This window comes from Fringilla coelebs, assembly GCF_963513975.1.
Source record: "Fringilla coelebs genome assembly, chromosome: 10".
NCBI classification, from domain to species: Eukaryota; Metazoa; Chordata; class Aves; order Passeriformes; family Fringillidae; genus Fringilla; species Fringilla coelebs.
In genome coordinates, this window is record NC_140036.1 from 16,496,454 (window position 1) to 16,515,828 (window position 19,375).

The following is a 19,375-nucleotide window of genomic DNA, read 5'->3' on the forward strand; positions in this document are numbered from 1 at the left end:
CCCCCAGGGACGGCCGCGGTTGTTGCGGCCAAAGTTTTCGCGGGGCGCCGAAAACACAGGGAACGAGGGAGGCTAGCGGGGTACTGAAGGGACGGGACTGCCCCCGGACCACCGGCGGCCCTGTGGGAGCGCGGCTGGGGGAGGGCAGCGCCGGTTCTCCCGCATTACTGTTATTATTCTTATTTTTAACTCTTATTATTTCCCCTCCGCCCCTCCGCAGGCGCGGCGGGAGCTTCCCCCCCTCACCCCCACTCCCGCCTCACACGGCGGGAGGGGCGGGGCGGAGGCGGCGGGGGCGGAGGTAGTGCGGGGGGGGGCGTGGCTCTGCTCCCCTCTGCGTCCGCCGCGCTGAGACCGGGCCCAACTCATCGCCGCAGTGGCGGCGCTCGCCGGCTCCTTTAAGCGGCCGTGCCCCATTGTTTGCACCGCGGCCAATGGGCGCTCGGCGGCCGCGGCGCGCGCGGCCAATGGGGCGCGGCGCGGGGCAGCGCGCGCGCCGCCCCCCGGCTCTATAAGAGGGCCGGCGGCGCCGCGTGAGTTCCCACTGGCTCGCGCAAAGCCATCTTGGCATTGTTCTGCCCGCCCGCCCGCGCCGCCGCAGCCCCGCGCGACACAGCCCCGCACGCCCCCGCCATGTCCGACGCGGCCGTGGACACCAGCGCTGAAATCTCCGCCAAGGTGAGCGACACGCCGCCTTGCGCCCTGCTCCGCGGCTTTTTTCGCCCCTCTTTTAAATTCTTTTTCCGTGCGATTTCTGGCTTTTTTTCCCCCTTTTGTATTTTTTTCATCGGAATTTTCCCCCCCCGCTCCTGCCCGTCCCGCCCCCTCGTTTCTCCCCCTTCTCCCTCCGTCCTTCGCGTTGAAGTTGGCGGCGCGGTGCGGAGCCGGTGCCGCCGCGCTCGCCGTGCGGGGCTGCCAGCGCCGTTCCTTTGTCTACAGTGTGCGGGAAACGTGCTCGCCGCCTTTGCTGGTGCTGCCGAGCCCCGCCGCTTCACGTCCCGCTCCCTCCCGCCTTTATTTGGGACAGTAGCTGGTCATCCCGCTGCGGTGGGGCTCGGGGAGCCGGGGGGGTACACGCACGGTGGTGCCTCGGCACCCGGCAGCGTTCGCTCATTCAATCCGTGGTGCGGGAGCTTGACAGCCCCGTCAAACTTGTGTTCCGCTCGGCCCGGTCCCTGCGGGGGGATGTGGGGGGAAGCGCTCCGGAACACGCACGGGTGGGGGGGGGCAGTGTCTGTTGTGGAGTTGCTGCCGAAAAGCGGGGTGGGCGGGTGGTTGCTATTTCGGAGTTGCGCCCAGTTGATGCGGGAGGGGCGTCTGCTGTGGCGGTGTTACCCCTGGAGTGTGGGGGGGACAGTTGTTTTTTCGGCGTTACCCCCCGGAAGGACGGGGGGAAGGAGGGGGGCATTTGCGGTTTAGGTACTGCCCCATATTGAGAGTTACTATTTCGGAGGTTAGGGGGAGTAGGGGGTGATCCGGAGCTGTCCGGGGGGGCTTTTGTTATTTTTGGAGTTACCCCGATAGGGGCATCCCCACAGTAGAAGATGCCCCAGTGCGCTGGGGCGGCGAGGCTGAGGGCGCCGGCCCTGGCCCGAGCTCCTCGCAACCAGGATAAGTTTGCGAGTCGCTGCTGGAGGTGATGGGAAGCGGCTGGGGAGCGCCGGTACCAGCCGGGAGAAGCTCTCCCGGGAGTCCCCGCTGCGGCTCCTGGCGCACGCCTTTGTCTGCGAGCCGCGGCGGAGCGTCCCCCGGGGGGACTGCGCTCCCCGAGCGGCCGCGGTGCGCCCCGTTGAGCCCGGGGCCACAGCCGGAAAAGTTGCGAGGGCACCCGACCCGGGCCAGTGCGTGGGAAGGCGGTGGGGGACGTGCCCGGCGGCCTCCTCACCCTGCGCCCCGGCTGGCCCCGGGGGAAGCGTGGCTGGAGGGGGCAAAAAAAAATCCGACCGGGAGGAGGGTTTATAAAAAAACAACCAACAAAACGCCGTTTCTGGCAGATTTCGATTTCACTTCTGTTTCCCGCTCCCGCAGCCATGCCCCCATCCCGCCTGCCCAGCCTCCATTCCGGGGCCGCGGCTTGGTCCCCGCCGCCTCCGGCTCTCCCGCTGCCGGGAAGCGGCGAGGCGGGTCGATCCCCATCCTTCCCCGGGGGAACGGGGCCAAGTGTGCCGTTAACCTTCCCCTGCCCTTTTTACCGCATGAGGGAAGGGGCCTCGTATCTGGCTCACCCTCCTGGGAGCGGACAAGGGTCCGCGCTGCAGGGCGGGCGGAGGCGCGCACGGCGGCAAGGTGACCCCCCCACACCTCAGAGAAGCGCGGAGGCACCGGGGCCGCTCGCTCTCGTCCCGCCTCGCCGTCCGGAACGCTCCCGGGAGGCGGGGAAGAGGGGGGAGGGGGTTCCCGCCCCGCCCGGGCGCCGCCCCCGGCCGGTGCTGCGGGGCGCCCACCACGTGCGGGCCTGAGAGCCGGAGTCCGCCGCGCCGCCCCCGCCGGGACTACAGCTCCCGGCAGCCCGCGGGGCGCCGCGCTGGCCGCCGGCCAATCAGCGGGACGCGGAGAGTGGCGCGCGGTTTGAATGGCGGCCGCGCGCGTGGCGGCGCGGGTGAGCCCCCTGCCGGCGGGAGGCGCGGTCTGCGGCGGTGCCTCTGTTGTCCCCGGGTCCTGATTTCCCCCGCTTCCCACAGGGATCCTGCCGAGGGCAGGGCCGGGGAGAAGGTAGAGCTTTCCGGCCCGGTGGTATGTGGCTCTACACCGCTGCTATTCATTCCATAGACAAACAGCCCTGACACACCTATAATTAGAGGCTGTGTCTCGGTCTTGGCGCCGGAGCAGCCCTGCTGCCTGCACCGGCCTTTGGTCTGGACGCTCCTGCGCATATCTGTTTGTGTTGGACTGGGAAAGGAAAAGGGGGAATCTGATGCTCTCTGCAACCCTGTTGCTACCACAAACTTCATGACCTGGCATCGTGATGGTGGTTGAACTGAGAGCAGTTTCACTGATGCAGGAAAGGTCAGGTCTGTAGATCTGTCCAGCTGAAATGCCCAAAATTGAGTTGTTGCTTCAGTGGGAGAATTGCTTGCATTTTCTGAACAACTTGTTTTTAAAAAGAACTGTTGGGCACATTGAGAGTTGGAAATTCTGACTGCTTGACTTGCTCTGTGTTTAACTTGGGAACTGCTTTGTTGCCCTCGTGCCCATGTACCTGGTGTGATGCAGCAACTGTAGCCCAGTGATGCATGAGAGGCCGAATGGTCGTCATCAGTCTCCAGGGAACGGGGCAGTGGAAGCCACTGACAGAGTAAAACTGTAGTGGAACTGGGCAGTGTGGAGGAGGTGGCCTGGTATTTGTGTGTGAGCAGTGAAAGGAGGAGGGAGCTTGTGTGTTTGTTTTACTCCAGACTCCTGGGTTGGTTTGCTTAGGTGAGGTTCGATCAACAGGTGTTGTTCCCCCTCAAAGCTTCCAGGAAAAGTCTTTCCTCAGTGCACTGGCAGTCTGTGGGTGCCTCTGGAAATGGCATCTATTTAAGTAACCTGGTGGTCTAAAACGCCTGTGCTGCCTCCCCTGTGCAGTCTGCCAGGTGGTAGAAACTCTCCCAGAAGGGAGCAGTGATCATGCTAGCAGGGCCATGGCCATGCTCTTCCATGCCGTGTTCCCACGAGGCAGTGGCTCCAGGAGTGAAAGTGCCCACTGTCCGTGGACGGCACCGGCAGCTGCAAAGGGCCGGCAGGAGGGGGAGAAGGCACCGCAGTGGAGCAGGAGCTTCCAGCAACTTTTAAACACCTCATGGTCGCGGCTGAAGCCGGCTGTGGCTGTGCTGCTGGCCCTGGGGAAGGGCCTCCCTGCTTTCCTTGGCTGGGGTAGTGCTCACTGTGCTGAAGGATCTCGCTCCAGTTGATGGAGGAACAGAAGGGGAGGAGGATGCAAGCAGAGATGCCAGTGTTAAATCCAAGTGTTCTTAATGCAGGAACATAAAGTTGGATCCTTTCAGCCTGTTTGCTGAGCTACTTGGCATGACATTTTGACAGTGATCAATAGCAAAAACACACAAGCTCCCGCTCTGCTTGCAGTGGAGGCTTGAACCAAACTAGCCAGGCATGGCTCTTGGAGCAGTGTAAAAATAGACTTCTTCCCCCACCCCATCCTGTTACACTTTAGGCTGTGAGCTGGATGCTGGAGCCTCCTCTCTGCTGCTGTGAGAAAGACCAGGCGTGTAATATTTGCCGTATGATTTTTGCTAGGCAGGGCAGAGACCACAGCCTCTGCTAATGAGTCCCTGGGATTTGTTCCTGCTGTGAAGGCACTGAGCAGCCGTGGATGCTCACAGCCCCAGGACGGCAGAGCCCATCCTTTGGACAGGGCTGCCGGCTCTCCATGGCATTGCAGGAGCTTGCGTGGACTGTGCTAAGATGGGCAATCAGCCAGCTCTGCTGCTGTTGAGCATATATGCAGGCGGCCAGCTCTGTCTGTTTGAGAGCTCAGAGGTGAAACAGAGCAGTCTCTTTTAGAGGGCTGCTCTGGCAAGGCTGACTCGGATTGAGATTCGCCCCCATGTTTTCCCATTCCCAAGGAGGAGCCAGAACGTGGTGACCAAATCACAGAACAAATCTGTATGAAGAGAAATCAGCACCTGCTCTCGCTCTCAGACTGTGTTTTTCACACCTGATCTGCAGCTTCTCTGACCCAGACACCTGGAATCGGGGTGACTTCTCTGCTTTTGTGCTCCTTCCAGGATCTAAAAGAGAAGAAGGAAGTTGTTGAAGAAACAGAAAATGGCAGAGATGCACCAGCCAACGGCAATGCTGTGAGTATGGCTGCAATCTGCTGGGAGAGGCAGTCTGTACACCAACACCTTTTTCTTCTCCTCTTCTTGCTTTTGCTGCAAGTTTGTCTCTAGCGCTGTTGAGAGGGGATCCCTGTAAATGGCAGCCCTGAACCCTGCAAAGCCCTTCAGCTTTGGCGCTTCGTGTTATGCGGACACTCCCAGTCTGTGGGCCGTTCATGTGTGTGCAGAAGAGAAGGGCTGGGCTTGGATTCCCTCCCTGACAGCTGTGTGAAGCTGTCCAGTACCAACCCTTCCCTAGGAAAGGATAAAGCTGAAAAAAATTTTAAAACCCACTAGGATTTACAATGTTACAACCAGTTCAGCTGGGAAATACATCATGTATAAGGAAACTGGTTGGTTTCCTCTTTTGAGGTGCTGGGGAAAAATCACCGTGCCACATTTCAATGTTGCATGAGAACCATTTCAGGCTTTGTCTCAAAGCTGCAGCCCCAAGTTACTGTAGGCTCGATCCTTTGTGCCTGGGTTCTGTGGAGGCAGGCAGAAAGCAGGATGTGCACCCAGGGCTCTGGTGGGCTGGTGCTTTGCTTTCGGCAGGGAAGGTGGGAACACACACTTGTGCTGAATGTCTCCTCCACCTTCTCCCTTTCCCAGTGCATTTTTTTTTAAGTGATGTTTTGTCTTGCCAAGGAGAACGAGGAAAACGGAGAGCAGGAGGCTGACAACGAAGTAGACGAAGAGGAGGAGGAAGGTGGTGAAGAAGAGGATGAGGAGGAAGAGGGTGATGGTAACTTTGTTTGTTCTCCCACCCCAATCCCACGGCGGTGTCCTGCTCTGGACAGCAGGCTCCCGGGAAGCGGAGGCGAACAGAGAGCAGCATCTCCCCCTCGCGGCTGTGGGCAGAGAGCTCCCGCCAGCCAGGCTCGCTCCTTCCTTGCTTGCCTGAGCCACGGCTGCTGGGAGTGAAGTCAGCCTTGAATCCCTTCCAGCAGGTTGAGGGCAGATTCCTTCCTCCCTCCCTCTGGCCAGACGGCACCTTACCGCGGCGCTGAATAAGCGCATTAGCCCTTCCGTGCGAGTAGTAAAATCTGCCCTTGACTCCTGCGAGCACAGCCACTGCTGCAGACACCAGCGCTGGCCACTGGGACAGGGACAGCCTTGGGTGGCCATGCCTTGGCCCAGGCACAGAGGGTGTGTCACTGTGCTTGTTCATGGAGCAGCATGCTGAGAGGCCCATGCAGCCCTCTTTTCCAGGCTGGATGCTGTGTGGAAACAAGCAGAGGAACCTGTGGCTCTTACCTGATCCTCCAGCTGGGGTAGATAGGCTTGCTTTGAACTTTCTATGGCTGCAGTGTCCTGTGTCTCTCTGCCCTCTGCTGCTTCCTGACCTGACCCAGCCTAGAAATAAGTTTTGGCAGCAGTGACTTGCCGAATCACTTCTCACCCTCGGTGTTATTATTTTTTTCCCAAGATCTGCTTGGATGAATAACGTTGTTTATTTTTATCACTTGTTAAGGCTGGTAGAAAACCTTTCTTGTTATGCTGAGATGAACTCAGGGCCCCTGATTATCTCTTACTAGGTTAATCCCCTGTGAATTTTTGGTTTACATGCTGACCTACTAACCTGCTGGCTAGTTTTGGGAGATAGGGACAGGGCTAAAAATTTAATGACCATTACACCAGTGCTTATTCTGAACGTGTGAACTGGGAAAACCACCTGCTTTGTGGTAGCACTCTCTGAGCAGCCTGCTGTGCCCTTTAGTAGGAATTGGTTCACTAGGAACAACTGGGAATTGTGATCCTCTTTATTGTGGTTTTAACCCCTGAGGACAGATGCAGCACTGCTATGTGCTGTCCTGAGCCCATTTACCTCCAGCCTTACTTTAGGGTAGATGAGATGGGGCATACTTGGCTCGCCCTGCTCTTCTCGGGCAGGAGCATGGAGGAGGATGTGTGTGCTGCAGGCGCATGTGGGGTGGAAGTGTTGCTTGGATACTGCTGTGACAAACCCGGGGAGCTTTGGTCCCGCAGTGCCAGCCCTGCTCTTCCCAGCTCACCGAACACAGGCACGATTTGGCATGCGGTGCCTGGAGACGCTGATGCCTTGCGGGGATCCAGCACAGGCTGTGACTGCTGGCACGGGCTCTGTCCATGCTTGCTGCCCTCGGGCGATCCCTGCCTGAGAGCTGCACCTGAGCACTGCAGGAGAGAGATTTAAAGGCAGCAAGTCCAGCTTGCATCAGCTTTTTTAGCCAAGACTTGCAGCCAAACTCCCGGGGTTTGACAGCAGAGGAGAGCTTGAGGGTATATTTTCTTCTCGTATCTCCATCCCATCTCATTATTTGCTTTGCTTAAAGCAGCTCAAAGAACTAAAAATGCTCCCAATCAGCTTGGCACTGTCACCTGACCTGCCGGCCAGCCCAGTGCATGTGATGGCTGCCAGGGTGTTGATCCATCGCTGGGAGCTAATCTTGGCCCTTCCTGCTGCATGGGCCACACCACAGCTGGGCACACGTCAGGAGAGGAGAAGGGAGGATGGGCTGACCTTAATCCCCCCCGGCTGTCCATACGTGTGGCTCATGGCACTGTTTTAAAGCCAGCTTACTGGCCTTAACTCTCTTAAGTTATAGTAGGGTCTCCTGTTACACAAGAGACTTGTCTCGGCAGCTGAGAAGCTGTTCTGCCTCTGGGCTTGCCCCTGAGCCCCCAAAACTGGCCAAAGGTGATTGACTCAGTTGTTCTGATCCACTGGCCTATTTGAGCTCAAAGTGGGTCAAAGCCCAGAGCTCGCTGCTCATCCTCCTGGCTGGCTGTAAGATAAGTTGGAAGCATTTGTTTGCTGTTCTGATAATTAGAAAGTGTTCTGACTCAGAACTAATGCGTTCTGGCTCTCTTAACTCATTAAAGATGGACTAATAGCTGCGAAGGGAAGCAGAAGTAATCTGGAGTGGTTAGGCAGAGCAGCCACTAGAAAGAGTTTTTTCCTCTCTTTTTTTCCTCCCATTTTTACTGTGATTTCGGCACTTGTGGTAGGTGGTGGTTTTGCCATCTCACTGTCTGTGTTACAAATGCAGTGTGAATCAAACTTGAGGCTGCCAATCCTTATTTTCCCTTTGATGGGTCAGGTCGTTTGGGGGATGCCCAGAAAGCCACAGTTTCCTGTCACCTCTTGTCCTGAGCAGAGTCTGTGCCACCTGGGTAGATGGGGACATGGCATCACAGGGTGGGGGGTGTGCCAGGCTTAAACCCAGAGGGGGAGGTTTGTGGTACTGAACTCTTCCAGAGGGTCTCACGTTTCCTCCCTTTGTACTCCATGCAGGTGAGGAAGAGGATGGTGATGACGACGACGAAGCTGAGGGAGCCACAGGCAAACGGGCAGCTGAGGATGATGAGGTGGGAAGAGTAGGCAGCCCCTCAGAGCCATAGATGTCCCCAGAGGGCCTGGGAGGGGGGAGGGTGTCAGTGGGGCTAGAAGGACTGGGCTTAACTCGGGCTGGAATGCTTTGCCTGTGTGCTCCCCGTGTCTCTCCAGGGACACAGCCCAATTCTGTTTATACACTGGCCTGGTTAGGGGAGTGTTTGCTCCCGCCCAGTGGAGCCCTGGCCCTGGGTTGGGGAGACCTGGAATGCTCATGGCAGGCCTGGGTGGGGGCACTCAGGGACTCCCTGAGAAGAGAGGATTTTGCCTGAAGGAGGGGGAAACACCTATGCTGCTCAGACCTTTTCTCTGAGGCAGGAGCGGGACCCGAAACTCCCTGCCTCACTCCCTGCCTTGGGGTGACTTACCTGCCCCCAGTCCCCATCCCCTCTCCTGACAGCTTTGCTTTCCCCCTAGGATGACGACGTCGATCCCAAGAAGCAGAAAACCGATGAAGATGACTAGGCAGCAATTTTTTTTTTTTTTTTTTTTTTTAAATAAGGAGGAAAACAAACCAACAAAAAAGGCCAGCGCGTCCTCTTCACCCTTGGGTCTCCCCTTGGGACTCCCATTGCAGCCCCCTTTCCCTCACACAGCCCTTCCTCCCCCCTCCGCCGTGGTCATCCTCACCAAGTAGAGTGAACCCTGCCCCCCGGCGCGGCGCTGCCACTCAACGAACATGGAAATGATTCGCCCGTTAGCAGGGAGAGAAAAACCCCCCTTCCCCCACAAACCCTCTCCCCCCCGAGCACCAAAACTTCAAGGCCCTGCTTTCTTTCTTAAAAGTACTTTAAAGGAGAATTTGTTTGTATTTTTTATTTACATTTTATATTTTTGTACATATTGTTAGGAGGTCCGCCATTTTTAAGTGATCTCGGATTGACCAAAAGGGGGGCTTTGAAGTGTATATCTCTCTTGTTACCTATCTCTGACTTTACTTGTGGTGTGACCAGGCCCAAACCATTATCTCAAAGGAGAATAAAACAAAACCTTGTAAAAAAAAAAAATTAAAAAAGACAAAAATGCAAAAAAAAAAAAAAATTACAATCTTATTCTGAGCATTCCAGTAACTTTTTTTGTGTATGTACTTTAGCTGTACCATAGATCGTGGTTTGTATGAGGTGGCAAGGCCAAAGATAAAAAGGTTTTCTTTTTTTTTTTTCTGTCTATGAAGTTGCTGTTTATTTTTATTTTTTCTTTTTTTTTGGCCTGTTTGATGTATGTGTGAAACAATGTTGTCCAACAATAAACCGGAATTTTATTTTGCTGAGTTGTCCTAACAAGGCTGCCTCCCAACTGCTGCTTTTTGTTTTAGTTTTCATTTGTTTTAGTTTTTTATTTCTTTCTTCCCTTCTTTATCTCCTTTCTTTCTTTGCTTTGGACTTGGGCTGGGAAACGAGAGAGAGAGAGAGAGGGGTGCAGTGTTGATGGGGAAGGGTCTAGGGGCTGTGCTGTCCCCCTGTAGCTGTGGTGGTAGGGGAGGCAGTGTCTTTCCATGGCTGTATTCCTGTGGAGAGCTGCACCAGTGTCCCCAGCATGGCCTCTGCATGATCCTGCATGCTCTGGCTGCCCTTGGCAAGAGGTGGGGATGGGTTAGATTGAGAAACATGGACAGGGAGTGTGGGGGCCTGCGTATGGTTTGCTCAGCAATTCTCCTGTCTGCAGCCAAATTGGGGATTGTTTTGCTTGTGTGGTGGGGATGAGCAAACTATCCCCAGAATCCTTCCTTGCAGTATCTGCTGCAGGTGCTTGACCCCTGGTTTTGGGGTGGGAAGAGCTCAGGCCATATAAATGCCTTCCCTCCCTTGTGGCTTGAGTGTTGCTGGCAGTGGGGCAGGAGTCAGTGTCAGCAGGGATCGGATTCAGCCAGAACTGGTCCTGGGGGATGATCCAGCCTGCCACTGGTCACCCAGCAATTTCTGGGTTGCCAAGTTCAAGGTTTGGTAGTGGGGCTCAGGGGAGATGGGTCAGGTTTGTCTGTGTGTTCTAACAAACAAAAATTGCCTTAACTTAGCCTTAGCCTCTGCTGCTTTGCTCCTAACCTTCCTCCAACTCATTTCTCCTCCCTCTTCCAGGATGTTGGAGCTTGGAAAAGCTCAGCCTACTCTGCCAGGTGTGCGGAGTTCGTTTGCAAGAACCTGCTTTGTATCTGTGCTCCCAAACTCTCACCCTGGCTCCAGGGAGTCCCCTTTCCCTGCTGATCCAGGCTGTGCCAAAGCCTCACCAGATGGTCTCGTTTCCTCCTCTCACACTGCAGTCCCAGCAGTCAGTGTTCAGATGCTGGGACATGATTCATATTTTACTTTAAAAAAAAAAACCAAAAAACCCCCAATGTGCATTTAATGCACTGGCTGCAAGGGTCACAGCCTCTCCCGATCCCCAGGAGCAGCCAGGTCACTTACTCTGCACTTACACCTTAATTATGCACTGAATCGTGGTGCTGGCTGATAGTTTATCAGATTTGCTGCCTCCATGCACAGGCCCCATCCGGCCCTGCCATGGTGAGGGGAGCGTGTGGCAGGGCTGGAGGCAGCGCTAGGTTTGGTTAGCCAGTCCTCCCAGGCGATGGGACATTCTGGGAGTGGCAAATGGTGCTGCTCAGCGTCACCGTGCTGCTGGGTAGGGCTTTGTTGTGCAGTGCTGGGAGTTGCATCCACATCCTTGTGTCCTCACCACGGCTGCCCTATGTGTGGCTCCTGCATCATGAGGGGATGGGTGCTCACGGTGCAGGACTCAAGCTGGTACTTGTAGATTTGCAAGGCAAATAATTCAAATAAGCTTCTGCAGCTGCGTAGAGAAGAGCGGGCTCCAGGTGTCCCTGAAACTCTGCACACACTAAGCTGGTGTGAGGGCCCAGGGGGTGGAGAGGTGGAACAGTGGGGGAGCAGTGGCCTTACTGTCCCCCTTGCAGAGAAGGATTTGTCTGCCCTGCAGCCCCCCCAAAACCCTGGCGGTGTTGGGTCAGAGGGTCCATTTTGGTGTGGGGTAAAACTGGAGGCTGCCCCCAGCCTCCCAGGAGGGCACACTAATGTTGGGAAGGGCATGGAGCAGACAGGGGTGAGGGGGCAGGCCAGAGTGTCCCCCAGCCCTATAGCCCCCGCTCTACACCTGGCTGCAGTGAGCCCTGCAGCCAGCAGTGATGGAGAGGGCAAACCCCAGTTCCTCAGCCCCACATGCCCTGGTATTTCTGCAGCCCATCTCCCTCATGGCTCAGTCCCAGGGGCTCTGGCTGCCCCTGCCACCCCATGGCCCTGGGGGCGCTCTGGCAGTGCCAGGGCCGGGGCTGAGGCACAGCTCCGTGCATGGATCCTCGCAGGGATCCCAGCCCCAGCCAATCCCCACGTGGCAGCTCAGCCAACCGGCCAATCCCCTGCTGCCACCTGGCCCTTCCTCTCTCATGCTGTCTCCACCAATCACAACCAAGCAACACTTTGGTCTGACCAATCATGTGCTGCCACCTGGCACTACCCCACAGCCAACCACGTGCTGCCACTTGTCTCTGCTGTTGCCTCACCCCCTGCAGCAGCCGCCCACCAATCACAGCGCGAGGGGGACTGCGTTGAGCCAATCAGGAGCTGCTGCCTGCCTCTGGCCCAGCTAATCAGGGGCAGCCACACCCTGCCAGGAGCTATATAGGCCCTTCAGCTCCCGGGCTGGCCCAGCAGTCGTGGTCACCCCAAGAGGGAGCAGATGTCCTTTTGATGGGGGTTCTTTTGGAAAAGGCTCCCACCTGCAGGGTCCTGGAAGGATGGAGGTGGAACACGGTGGTTTTTGGTGCCCAGTGCCACAGGGGCTGAGTGAATCCAAAATGCTTGAGGGACTGCTCAGCTGGGTAATGTCTTGGGACAGGGGCCAGGAGCAGCAGGTCCCCCCAGCAGGAGAAGGCTTGGAGCAGTCGTGCCAGCTGAAGGTGCCTGTGAAGGTCTTGGAGATGGTCTTCCTGAAGGGTCGGCCTTGTGCCTTTATCTGCCCACTGGGAGCTGGAGAGTCCCACCTGCCTCAATGTTCAGCAGATGATCCCAGCTCTGCCTGGAGGCCCGAGCTGGGCTCTGTGGGGGCTGATGCCACAGGACAGAAGGTGCAGAGCCTGCAGCCAACGTGTGCCTTCAGGCCCAGAGCGGTGCTGGGGCCCCCACCCAGAGCTGTGTCACAGGTCACACACTCAGCTGTGACCTGCAGGGCAGAAGTGCCAGTGCCACCCCTTGCCTGCAGACGCCGTGTGTCATGAGGGATCCAAATCTTGCTGAGCTGCTGATCACACTGCTCCTGGAGACTGTGGGGGCAAGTGGATGAAGCTGTCCTCAGGTGGCTGCTGACCTCTGAAGATGGGTGAGGTAGCTCCCACAGGAACTATCAGGAGAGCCTTGTATGTGCCAGGAGTGACCCAGGCTGTGCCAATGTGCTCCAGTGGCCACTTAAACCAAGAGCAGCCCTTCCCGAGGATTCTGCTGTGTCTAGACCTCAACTGAAGCCACCTTTGCGCGGCTCAACAAGCAGATGGACTGAGAGCGACTCCCATTTGGTTGGCCTGATGCACATCACTCCAGTGGAGCCGTCCTGCCAGAAGTCACAGCCAGCAGAACCACTGGGGCTGAGCCCATGCCCTGTGGGCAACTGGACTGAGCCTGGTCTGGCACAGCTGCCTCCAGTGCTGACCTGCCCATAGTTGGTTAGTTGTCCTGCACCAGCTAACCTAGCTTTTGGTTAGCCTCATCCTAAGCTTCTTGTTGCATCTTGACAACCCTCATGAAATTTGGAGAACCTTGGGGACTCGGTGGAGAACCTGCCTGTGGGGAAGGCAGGGCTTGGACCGCAAGCAAGACACAGGCTAGGTTGGTTACTGCTGCAATTTGTGTCTGGGCAAATAATTGGCATCAGCTTAAGAGACTGATGAGTGAAACTGCCTTCCAGGTGTGATTCTTCAAGCTCACAAACCCAGAAGGAATTTTGAGTGGTTGCTGTTGAAAATAGACACAGAGATCTGCTCCTGTGGTGGAGCAATTGCCACCTGGCTCAGGATGTGAGGTGTCCCACTGGAACAGACCCCTCAGGAGTGGGCTGTGGAAGCCCAGGGCCCTGGCCAGTCCCCTTGGCTTCAACCCAAGTATGTACCTCCTAAATGGCTCAGGAATGTTTGTGCACTTGCCTCAAGAGCTGCCTGGTGTGGGCAGGAAAGACCAGCCCAGGCTGAAGAGCAGAAGTGGGACATCTCATTCCTGTCTCATCCCTGGCTGCTGTGTCCCCACAGCCTGTCCCTCTCAGTGAGCCAGGGCAGCTCTGTCCCTGGGCCCTGACATGGCTGTTGGAGGGACCTGGCTGTCCCCAGCCCACTGGAGGTCCTTGAGCTCTGAAACTCAGCTGGATGTTTGTCCTCACTGCCAGATCTTCCTGGGGCCACCACCTCAATCCTTTCCCCCTCTGGGGTGGGAGCCTTGGAGAGGGAGCAGAGCTGGGCTGCCTGGAGCTCCTCCTGTGCAGACCCTGTCTCCATCCTTGTGCCCACAGCTGCTGCATCTTCTCTGGCTGAGCTGCTCCTCTCCAAAGGGCAGGAGGACAGAAGGAAGGTCTGAGAGAGACCCTCAGCTTTGCAAGCCCTGCTGAGGGCTGTGCCTCCTGTTCATGGCTGGCTGGGGAGCCCCAGGGTGGTGGCCAAGCAGGGGTTGGTGGGCTCAGAGGCCACTCCACAGTGCTGTGCTGTGTGTGGGCCAGGAAGAGACCTTGGAGTAAGTGTCCAGTGCTGTCCTTCAGAGCAGATGTGGACCTGGAGAGGATCCTGCATTCCTTTTCTAAGAAAGCACAGTGCAAGTGGAACAGCTGGGGGTTGAGAAATCTCGATCTGCTTTGCTCTTGGAGAACCCACAAGGATGGGATCTTTACATGTGTCCTTTCCTACCCAGAGAGAGGCCTGAAGGCGAGGGGCTCTGCCTGGGTGTTGGGTGGGGATGTGGGTCCTCCAGCTCACTCTGCCCTGGGCTTTGTGGGCATCTCCCTGGGTTCCTCTCCTTAGCTGCAGGCAGAGCAGGCTCCTGGCCCTGCTCCCTCAGGGAGCTGGGAAGCAGCACCCCTACGTCAGGGCTGGGGGCAGGCGGTGTGAGGGGGGCTGCAGCTTGTGCCCAAAGCTGGAGACCCCAGTGCTCAGTGGGCACGTGACCCACAGGCCACGTTGAGGAGGACAATGACCCACAGCAAGAACAAGGCTCCTGCTCCCTGTCCGGCCGCAGGGCGCTGCCAGAGCCCGGATCCACAGGCAGAGGAGGGGTGTGGCTCTAAATGCTCTGGAGTGGCCCGGAGTGGGGCTGGACACCCTGCTCTGGGTTGCCTCTGCCACCAAGCGAGGCCCTGAGGGCTCAGAGCAGCTGCTGTGGGGTGCAGCCCCTGCAGGGATGGTGCAGAGCCAATTCTGGTTGAACCAAACCGCAGCAATTGCAGGGGCTGGCTGGTTTCCCATCTTGGGGCTAATCCCCCTTATCCCTACTCCCAGGGTGAGGATGTGCTGCTTCCCTGGGGACACCCCCAGCCTGAAGCTCCATCCCTGGGATGGGCTGTGGAACAAGGCTGCAGCTCTGGAGCAGTGCCTGGAAAGTGAGCAGCAGGCAGGAGCGGGACTGTGGGACTCTGCCATGGCAAGAGATAAGCACAGGACACCAAGCAGGGGCCAGAGCTGGTGCTCCCTGCACTCTGTGCAGCTCCGTGGGATGACTGTGGGCCGCCCTCTGAGCTGGCAGGTCCCCAGCAAAGGCAGGGGACTGTGTGTGGCCCTGGGGAGCCCCACCCGCCTGTTTGCTGCGGCACTGGGCACTTGTGCATCCCCAGCTTGGCAGGAACATGGTCGAAAGAGGGATGGGGGCAGGCGGGGGGCACAGGGGTGTCGGTGCCTGTGGCGATGCAGGGACACCTCATCCCAGCTCCGGGCTGGCTGAGGAACTCCATGTCCAGCCCAGAGGCAGAGCCGCTCCTCTCCTGGGGCACGGCTGGTGGCACGTCCCACGCCGGGTGACCCGCCAGCCTGGCTGCTGTGGGGCCGGCCCGAGCTGGCCCTCGGTGGCTGTCCCGGGTCCCGGGCGAGGCGGTGCCCGCCAGCAGCGCCCTCCCGGCCCGGCCCGGCCCCGCGCAGCCCGGCGGCAGCAGCGGCAGCGGCAGCGCTGTCTCGCAGCACCATCTAGCGCTGCCCCCAGAGCCGCGGCAGCGCCGTGGGGACACGCCGTGGTGTGCCCCGTCCTGGGTCGTGCTGCCAAGGCCAACCTGCCAGGAAAGGCAGCCAGGTTGGTGGTGATGGGGATGAACAGGCGGCACAGCGTGGCTGCTGGCCCGGGCCAGCAGGAACTGCCTCCCCCGTGCTCCTGCTCTGTGCCAGGGAATTTCCTGCAAGGATTCCGGGAAACATCGAGGGGCGCAGACATTCCCAGCTCCTGAGCCAAATGTATCTGGCCTCAGCTGCTGGTTTTGCCACCTCCTCCCATGGAAATTGGGCCTCTGCCCTCTCCTTGGAACACTTGCTTCTCTATCAGCCAGGTGGCTCCAGCTCTGTCAGTGCCTCACCCTCGGGCCCTTCACGTCACTCCTGCATCCCCAGCAGTTTCTTGGGGCCTATCTTCCATCCCTGGTGAGAGTGTGATCCCTTCCCTCAACTTGCCATTGTTCCCTTTCTCACATTCAGGGCAATGTCAGACCTTTCCAGCCTGGCTTTGGGGACACCAGGACCCCAGCACCATTACACTGTCCTCTCATCCCCTTGCTCTGTGTCACCTGCTTGTCTCAGCTTGTCACCCCTTCTGGGTGTCTGCCACTCTCCACACCCTGCCTGGCACCGAGGTACTGGAAGAGCAGGCAGGATTCTGGTGTGGGGGGGTGGTGCAGGAAGGATTTTGGCTCAGAGCTGGATGCCATAAGAATGGAATGCTCTTCCAAAGGGGCCGTGGTGATGGTTTTCCCTCTCTTGGAGTACTGCTGTGGATGGGGATGTCAGACCTGCACTGGGGTGAGGCAGCTGCTGAGCCCAACAGGGATTGCAGCCAGGTCCTATAGCACTGCTGGTGGGCAGAGGCTCCCTAGGGCAGGAGGAATTGTATACCTTGGACTGAAAAAAGGGTGCTTTGAATCCTGTATTTGCTCCAGCTGCCCTCCTCCTCTCCTTGGGGAGAGATGGAAGTCACCTGGCAGTGAAATCCCAGTGTCCGAGTGGTTGAGTGCCGGCCTGGGGCTCTGCCTGCTCTGATTTGGCAACCCAGGGGCGGGATCTGTGCCTCCCAAAAAGGAGCAGAGGGACTCAGACCTTCCTAGGCCTCCTGTCTCCTCCCAGTGCTGCTGAACTGGATGGCACTGGGTGAGATGGGACGAGATGGCGCTGAGCCCATTGCTGAGCCCGTTGCTGAGCCCGTTGCCAGCGCTCCGTGCTCGCTGTCCCCACGCCCTCCCCGCCGCCTGCCCGCGCCACCGGCACCTGCGGGAAGGTAAGAGTAGCAAAGCAGACACCGAACGTAACGTGGCCCTGGGCTGTTTGTGCGCTTTTTGTTCGGCAGCAACTTTCATGAATCAGCTCATTAACCACATTAGGATGGCTCTGCCGCCCCGCCTGAGCCTTGACTGGGTGGGGCAGATTTGGGGCACGGGCCAGCGGGAGCCCCGGCGGCTTTGCCAGGCGGGAGGGCAGCGGAGGGCTCCCACAGCATCCCTCAGGGCGGGTGACAGCCTGGAGGGCTGCTGGCCATGGATGCTGGGGGTGTGAGAGCCTGGTGCGTGCCGTGGAGAGGAGGAGCCGGCCCTGTTCCCCTCGCCTTCATGGCAGCACAGAGGGAAGTGTCTCACACCCAGTGCAGGGCCCTGCTCCACAGCCAGCCCTGCAGCCCATCGCAGGGTGGTTCCATTGCCATCAGCCGTACTTCAGGGAGCCTTATGGTGTGATGGACCCCAGAACTATGCAGAGAGCTCCCGTGAAGGCAAAAGGCTGTTGTGCACCACCCTCCTTCCTTGCTGCCTCGCTGCTGTACAACAGCCCAGCTTGGAGTGCTCCCAGGCAAAGACACGACTGGAGGGTAGTGAGGATGGAGCTTCACCCAAATCTCTGTGTGCCAGACCCCCGAGCTGTGCACAGCTCTCTCCAGTTCCCGATGTGCCTCCGTGGCCCCTGCCTGCGTGCCAGGCTCTGCTCTCACTGCAGGGTTTGCAAGGCTGCCAGGGCGGCTCACGGCCCTCCCGAGATGGGGGACGAGACCCCTGTGGTGACTTTCCAGCTGGCAGGAGCAGCCTCCCGAGCACGTTCCCTGCCCCGAGGCTCTCGCAGAAGCAAATGCCCGGCGTGTGCCGGCGGCCTGGAGGCACCCGTGCCTGCCGTGGGAGCTATCGAGGCTGGAACCCCCGGCTGTGAACAGCGGGCCGGGAAGGTCGCGGCTGCCGGCTGGGAGTCACCGCAGCAGCGGCTGCTGCACCCGGCCGGCTCCTCTCCCCCTTCCCGGCGCTGCTTGGCCGCCCATGCCGAAGGCTCCAGCAGGTGCCTGGAGGCAGCAGCTCCAAGTGAGCCAGGGGTTTGCGAGCGGCCTGAGCTTGGGACAAGGCCCTGCGTAGTGAGAGGCTCCTCAGGGGCCTTAGCCAGGTCCTGCCCTTGCCAAAGTTGCCTCTCTTCCACCACGGAGCTTTTCCCTCGTGCAGAGCCCTGCACGTGGACCTGGCTGGGGGCAGCTTCGTGGCCCAGAGTTGCCTGCCAAGCCTGTGAACTTCCAGGTGGGAGCTTATTTGGTAAGTAAGAGGGGGAACCACTGTGTTGGTCCTTGCAGTCACTTGTGACCCCCAAACTTTGCATGAGGATTCCCTCAGGTTGCAGCCAGATCTGCCACAGGGGCATGGGTGGTTGGTGACTGTGGTGACACATGCACCCCGACCTTCTGCTCCCCTCTCTCACTTTCCAGCCCCACTTTTCCCTTCACTGGCACCTTTGCTGTCCCATGCAAGGGAGCCAAGATCTGACTGTGCCATGCTTGGGCCCTGGGCACGGGACATGGCCGTGTCTCCTGCCCCTTCTCCCTGCGCTCCCAAATCCCATCAGCCCCACAGGGAAGGGTACCCGCAGCTGCCCGGCCAAGAACGGGCTCCTGCTCTGAGCTCCCCGGGGCCCTTTGCCTGGGTTTTGGGTGGTGTCTGCTCAGACCGCAGTGTCCCCCCTGCCCGTTTGCTCCTTCCTGCGGTGCCTCAGGGAGGCTGATGGCGGCGCCGGGCGCGCTCTGCGAGAGGCGGTTCGGGACCAGGAGCGGTGAGCGGCTCCCGGCAATTCCCCCTGGGGCCACTGGAGGGCGGCAGTGACCCACCATAGCGGGGCCCGCCGGCTCCGGCCGGGCGAGCGGGGCCAGCCCGGGCAGGGCGGGCGCGGGCGGAAGGGGCTCCGGAGGCCCCCCCGGGCCGTCTCAGGCCCCACGTCCCTCCGGGACCCTCTCCCAGGGCTGCTCACCCGGCGGGAGCCTCAGCCGCGCGTGTCAGTGGCCTCTTGAAGCCCCGCGGAGCCTCCAGCAGGGACCGGGGAGGTTGAGTGGCTCTGGGAATTCACAGTTTGTCTCACAGAATGATGTGGGTTGGAAAGGACTTTTAAAGGTCACCTAGTCCAACCCCCTTGCCATGAGCAGGGACATCTCCAGCCAGGTCAGGTGCTGATCCACTGATCTGACCTGATCTGGGCAACCTGTTCCAGTGTTTCACCACCCTCACCCTTAAAAATTCCTTCCTTATATCTAATCCAAGTTGACCCTCCTTTAAAGCCATCACCCTTGTCCTATAGCTATGGGCCCTACTAAAAAGTCTGTTCCAGTCTCTTACTGGCTCCTACAAGAACTGGAAGGCTGCAAAAAGGTCTCTCTGGAGCCTTCTTGAGGCTGAGCAACCACAGCTGTCTCAGCCTATCTTCCCTCTGATAATTTTTGTGGCCTTCTCTGGACCGCCTCCATCAGGTCCATGTCTTTCCTGTACTGACAGCCCAGGGCTGGATGCAGCACTTCAGGTGGGGCCTCACGAGAGTGGGGTAGAGGGGAAGAATCACCTCCCTTGACCTGCTGGCTGTGCTGCTTTGGATGCAGCCCAGGATACAATTGGCCATTAGAAGGAAAAGGCAGCAGGGTAGACTCAGACCCGCTGAGAGCATCTGTCCCTGTGCCCTGGGTCAGTCCTTGGTTGTAGCTGAGCTTGGCAGAGGTGGTGC

General features: G+C 58.7%; 1 protein-coding gene across 4 annotated transcripts; it reads left to right on the forward strand.

Moving 5' to 3' along the window:
- The first annotated feature begins 554 nt into the window (after positions 1-554).
- PTMA (prothymosin alpha) lies at positions 555-9,237 on the forward strand. Of its 4 annotated transcripts, none has more exons than XM_084212012.1 (5): positions 555-678; positions 4,728-4,799; positions 5,469-5,565; positions 8,098-8,171; positions 8,614-9,237. In XM_084212012.1, the coding sequence occupies exons 1-5, from the start codon at positions 634-636 to the stop codon at positions 8,659-8,661; spliced, it is 336 nt and encodes a 111-aa protein (XP_084068138.1). In that variant the 5' UTR covers positions 555-633; the 3' UTR covers positions 8,662-9,237. The 4 variants fall into 4 exon arrangements, with proteins under 4 accessions (XP_084068138.1, XP_084068140.1, XP_084068139.1 ...); XM_084212014.1 differs by having other exon boundaries at positions 5,469-5,559; XM_084212013.1 differs by having other exon boundaries at positions 5,472-5,565.
- Positions 9,238-19,375: the final 10,138 nt, after the last annotated feature.